Below are 5,809 nucleotides of genomic sequence, written 5' to 3'. Positions count from 1 at the left end.
CGTAATCCCACTATATACAGAATGTTAAGGAATGACAAGGGGGATTATGAAAGCAACTCCTTAACAGGAATATACTCGATACCGCTAAGAGACAGCAGGTTCAACTCTAACTTAGTATATATAGGCGCAACATTGAGGAATTTGAAAAAAAGAATCCATGAACATAAGCTTTCAGTGAACAAAACAATTGACAGCACGATCCTTGCCACTTATGCTAAACAACAAGGCATTACTGTTTTCTGGGACCAGGCCTCTATAATAAAAGCCACTACATCTAAACACGCGATAAAACATCTCGAAAAGCTGGAAATCCACAGGGCACAGAAGACAGCACAGTGTATCAACTATAGAGATGCCGACGGGCTTTCGTCCGCTTGGAAATCTTTTTGCGACGAATTGGCATAATCTATATAAAAGGCTTAATCAGGCTTAGGATGATCGATGATAGATATTTTATTTATTTGTTTATTTGTTATTATCATTATTGTTTATTAAGTACACGAAAATTTATATATAGCACTTTCGTTTGTAACACGTTACATTTTTATTTTTATTTTTTATTTTTTTACATAACCGTTAATTGGAATTCCCGTTGCGTAATTTTTCGAATTTCATATTTCGAATTTATAGAATTAACTGAGGATGAACGCTTAATGCGTTTGAAAACGTTTTTAAGTTATTAAAGAATTTTGCTGGATAGATAAATGGTTTTTATTTTTATAGATTTTATTCTCCAGTAAGCAAGTATACTATTATAGTCATGATTATTATTTTAAAAAGTTTACGTTAGGCTTAACATTGACGAAAATTCAACGCAAAGCAACACGCAACGGAGAAAAATTTCAGGATGGGATAGGTTAATATATTTTTTCGTACATAATCGGTTATCTGAAAAATAAGTTATCCGAACAACCTCAGTCCCCAATTGATTCGGATAAATGACGCTCTACTGTATTATTAAAATTCTACATAATGTTTAATATCAACTAAACTTCTCCACACAACAGTTAAAAGCATATTACTTTAAATTTAAATGTAAAATAATAATCATTAAAAAATTTATGTGGTATAATTTATAAATTTAACACTGTTATAAATTTAATTACTTATTTAAAAAAAAATTACAATTATAAAAACAATTTTATAAAAATTTACCTTTTGTACTTTTATTTAGCCTTTCTCATTCAAACTGCATTTTTGAATAAAATTTTCTTTTAAATAATTAAATTTGAATATTATTCCATGATATATCACAAATAAGATTACATAGTTCTGTGAATCCTAAATTTTCCAAAATATGCATTGATCTCTTTTTAATTGATTCAAACTGTTCAGATAAGCATTTCAAATTTGCATCAACTAATTCTTTAGTTTCTAAGTCTGAATCTGTTTCTTTTGTAACATCCTTTACTTCAGAACTACTTCCAGCTTGTTCAGGATTCTTTTTTGAATCCAATTCAGCTTCACCTAAAGTATTATCTTTTTCTGGCAGAAGTAATTCATCATTTTGTTTGCTTTCATTTTTCTTTTTTGTTGCAATAGATGCTTTATTTAATTCTAAAATATCTTTTTCTAATCCAAGAAGTTCTTTTGTGATGTGATTTATTTCTTGTGCATCAATTAAACTATTTTGAAATAAGTACTCTCTTAATGCTCTATATAAAAGATAAGTAAATATATAAATATAAGAAAATAAATTATATTAAAAATATCAAAAAATATTAATTACAGAAATATAAAATTTATAATAAAATTCTATTCAAAAATTTCAATATGTTCAATTTTATTTTAAAATGCAATATAAAATTAAATCACAAAATTTTAAAATTGAACTTATTAAAAACTATTAACATTTCAAATTTGAATAAATTAACTTAATTATATAATAATTTATTTTCACTCTAATTAATAAATATTTATTTAGGATATTTCAAAAATATAACTTTATAAATGAAAAGATTTTTCCATAGTTAAAAATTCAATTTTATATGAATTACCAATGTACAGTACATTCATAATTTTCCAAAATAAATTTTTCATATTTTATACATCAATGACAGTCTTATATATCTAGAGATGGTTGAATGCCAAGTGGTTAAATTTTATAAAAATATTTACATTGTTTAGAAAATAAAAACAAAAACACCAGAAAAAAATCTGAAATGGCCATACTGCTGTACTATTATGTTATTGAAGTTTTCATACAGATTCAAAGTAATCTAGAACAAACTTTTTCCAAAAGTGAATCAAAATTGGATTTGAATACTTAAAAAATAAAATTTGTTAGCAGATTTTGTTAACTTTTTAATTTGACATTCAGGACAGCTTTAAGATTCTGCTTTCACACTGCATGTGCAAAGTTTTGGAATTTATCAAATATTGTTTTTTTATAATTTATAAAAACCTAATTCCTTCTAAACATTCAATATGCATACCTTGAAATCATCATGTAAATCACAGACTCACCATCACTAATCAAGAATAAAATAACTGTTTAAAATAATTTCAACATTTAGGATAATTTCAGGAATGATTTACAAAGTAGGAAATATGAAATGAAAAACCATTTAAAAAATCCAGAAATGAGTTACTTAACTTTCCCTGCTACATTTGGTGGCACCATCTGTTATCATATTTGGCTTTGTATGAAAACATTGTGCTTTGGGATGATGATATATATGTAATTGTATTTTATTTAAAAACTTTTTTACATTTTTAACTATTATAAAATGGCAAAAAACTTAATTTTGAGGGTATGCATGGGTTCTTTTAAAAAATTATAAATGCTAATAACGAGTAAAATCATCATTAAGACCCACTCGAGATATGACACAACTCCCTTTATCTCCTCACCCCTTTGACTTTTAACCACCAAAATTTAATAGCATCAATCCCACTAATACACAAACCTCCCTGCAAAATTTCAGAAAATTTCGACAAAAAGCAGAGAAGTTATTAAGCTTCAAAGATGGTGAACAAAATCATGCCCCCCACACAAACATCCATACATACAAAAAAACCCCCAAATTTTTTCGCATTTCTTGCATTTCAAGGTTCTCTGTGTCNGTTTTAAAAAAAAAAAAGCAATCATTATTCAAATGTAAAATATTTTATTATTCATGTTGTTTTGATATGGGTATTCTTAATATTTTACTATAAAAAAGATCTTTAATATTTTTTTATAAGATTTATATTCTACTATTACAGCAATCTAAGATTTATATTCCAATTAATTTTCTCTTAGTAGAATATTGTAAATATTACATACCTCATAACTCCTCTAATCATTGCAATAGGAAAACTTTGTTGATAACCTTTAGCATAACCCATATTAAAACCATTCTGCTGTTTTTCTTCTTGACCTTCTACAATACCATCTCTAAAGCCATCCTGAAAAATTTTAAGTTTTTAGTAGAAACAAAAATGCAATTTTAAAATATATATTATTTATTTATTTAAAATTGTATTATTATATAAACTGAATTTATTAATATGTATATATACATATAGTAATTAATAATACCTCCATTTATCATTTATGAATGTACTGTAATTGGTTCCATGAAAATTGCATAAATGGAGCCCTGGAACCATGTCACAAAAAAAACATAACTCCACTTTAATGCTTAATTAATAATATGGGACCTTTAAGTGGTAGAATAATAAACTCTTAAGTAAAATAAAGTACATGTAATAAACTTTCAGAATTTGTAATTTATTTTGTGAGGTCATCGATCTGTGCATAAAAGAAGGATGTCTGAGCAATGCCAATTCGTATGTGGGAACATTAGATACAGAGACAACTCTCCAGTTACAAACAATTAATCCAGTTTATTGCAACTAAAAATGTAAGCTTACAGCTACAACAGTCAACAAACTATATTCCTATTTGATTCTTCTCTCGAAGAGTGAATGTCCTACGATAACTATTCTTTCAAGTTCCATTTGGAAAGTTGAAGGCCCCGGGGCGTTGGAGGGAGAAAGTCCATCACAAAGTCAAGGTGTAATCCTGATTGATGTCAGAATGCAGAGGTGATTTCCTTTTCAGCATATGGTGCTGCACAATAAGATGATGGGGAGAAGCTCCAAAGTCCTTGGAATTGTCATTTTTATAATTTTTTTCAGGTCCCAGATTGACCACTTCAATTGGTTGTTTTTACTCATCTCCACTTTCTAATTGGTTGTTGATCATTATTAAGTATAACAAGATTGGAACCTTGACAAGTTAAAAAATTGTCTGTCAATTCAATCCCAATCAAAGATGGTTGATCTTGGGACTTACATTCTTCTATTGTTTTAACACGAAAAGTACTCTTTTTTTTCTTATAATTCCTTTTAAACATGCCCTTTTATGGACATGAAATTTCTGCCTTTTTATTTGAACAATTTTATTTTTTTTTTTTTAATCTTTGTTTTCTTTTTCTTTTACAAGAAAACAAAATTTTGTTTTGTGTGGTTCTGATCCACTTCCAGAGCCTCATATTTTATTCTTATTGATAAAGATGAAAAATATTTTGGTCATAATAAAGGTTATATACATTTTGACACAACAGATGTTAAACTGTGCCTATCTATTGTGTTTGTTATAGTTAAGTAACAAACCACAATAGATAGGCCCAGTTCAGATAAGTGAAATTTCTGTAGAATGGCAGACACAGTTATCAGTTACACAAGTTGCTATGGTATATTAATTTAAATGTAATAATTCACATTTGACAAAGTTTATGGCTGTGGAATGTTGCCATTTGCCAGCTGCATTGCTCATAGTGGAATATACACCACATGGTAGCCACAGATTAGCTATGGGCTATTACAATGTACCAAATAATTCACAAGTGGAAGCAGCAGTTGTGCAGTGTGTGTAGTAGTGATGTGCTGGATATCCGTATCCATATCTGCGGATATCCGAGGAAAAAAAAGATCCGTATCCGTTACTTTTTAGCGGATCTTCTAACGGATCTTTTATCTTAATGAATTTCATTACTTATATGAAATTTTAAAGATAGGTAGCAATAGCACATTCGTCATTCACTATTGTAAAATATTTCCATATTACACTACTAAACTTTTTTGTCGACATTGTTTTTATTTTAATTTAACTCAACACTCCAAAAACACAAACGTAATCTATACTATCGCGTGTCACACTAGCCACAAACCAGTGTTTCCCAATGTGGGGCCAACGCCCCACAGGGGGCAATTGGATTGCTAAGGAGGGCAATTCGAAAATGGACTTGTCCAGAGTTTAAGTTAACGGTATAGCTGCTGTATATGTTAGGGAGACAAGAATTTTAGAAAGGCTTACGTGGGGCATAGCACAAAAAAGATTGGGAAACACTGCACTAAACTATTGTGGCGGTACGCTATATTTTTGTAAATACAGTATTAATTTTAGTTTAGTTTCGTTTCTTCTTTCTACCCTTTGTTCTATTGTTCTATTTTGTTCTAGAACATTCTTATCTATTCCCTGTCCCTTGGGTGGGATGAGCAGTTCCTAGAAATTTGAGGAGCAAAGGTGTAAGCAGGAGCCGGAGAAAAAAGAGAAGTGACGTAGCAGGTCATTCGTAAACCGGATGGCAGAGTGTATGGACGAGGTGAGAATACTGGGAGTCGTATTTTCAACGACCGGATAGTTCAGAAATAAGTTCAGAAAAAAGATCCTGTTTTAAGGTCGTATTGACGACTGTGGAAGGAAAAATCCTAATTATTGTAAAAGAGAACTGGCCAGTTATAGGAGAAGGACGTGTGTTATCCCACCCAACAGTACGCATAAAGAAACAAGCCGAAAAAAGGGACAAAACCCCAGATA

The 5,809-nt window shown here is 29.5% G+C and overlaps 1 protein-coding gene across 2 annotated transcripts in view; it reads right to left on the bottom strand.

Annotated features, from left to right (window-relative positions):
• The window catches only part of LOC111612413, an 18,965-nt gene that overhangs the window by 9,247 nt on the left and 3,909 nt on the right, over positions 1 to 5,809 (bottom strand). For both annotated transcript variants that reach the window (XM_023353618.1, XM_023353619.1), the window contains exons 2-3: positions 3,269 to 3,390; positions 1,156 to 1,655 (exon numbers count right to left, since the gene is read on the bottom strand). In XM_023353618.1, coding sequence (XP_023209386.1) covers positions 1,223 to 1,655; positions 3,269 to 3,390 — 555 coding nt within the window. In that variant the 3' untranslated portion in view covers positions 1,156 to 1,222. The remainder of the gene's footprint in view (positions 1 to 1,155; positions 1,656 to 3,268; positions 3,391 to 5,809) is intronic.

This window comes from Centruroides sculpturatus, unplaced genomic scaffold (genome assembly GCF_000671375.1).
Source record: "Centruroides sculpturatus isolate CEXI.00-Female unplaced genomic scaffold, Cexi_2.0 scaffold1777, whole genome shotgun sequence".
Lineage (NCBI taxonomy): Eukaryota > Metazoa > Arthropoda > Arachnida > Scorpiones > Buthidae > Centruroides > Centruroides sculpturatus.
The sequence above is the reverse complement of the archived record's forward strand: the minus strand, read 5'-3'. Positions and strand labels throughout refer to the sequence as shown.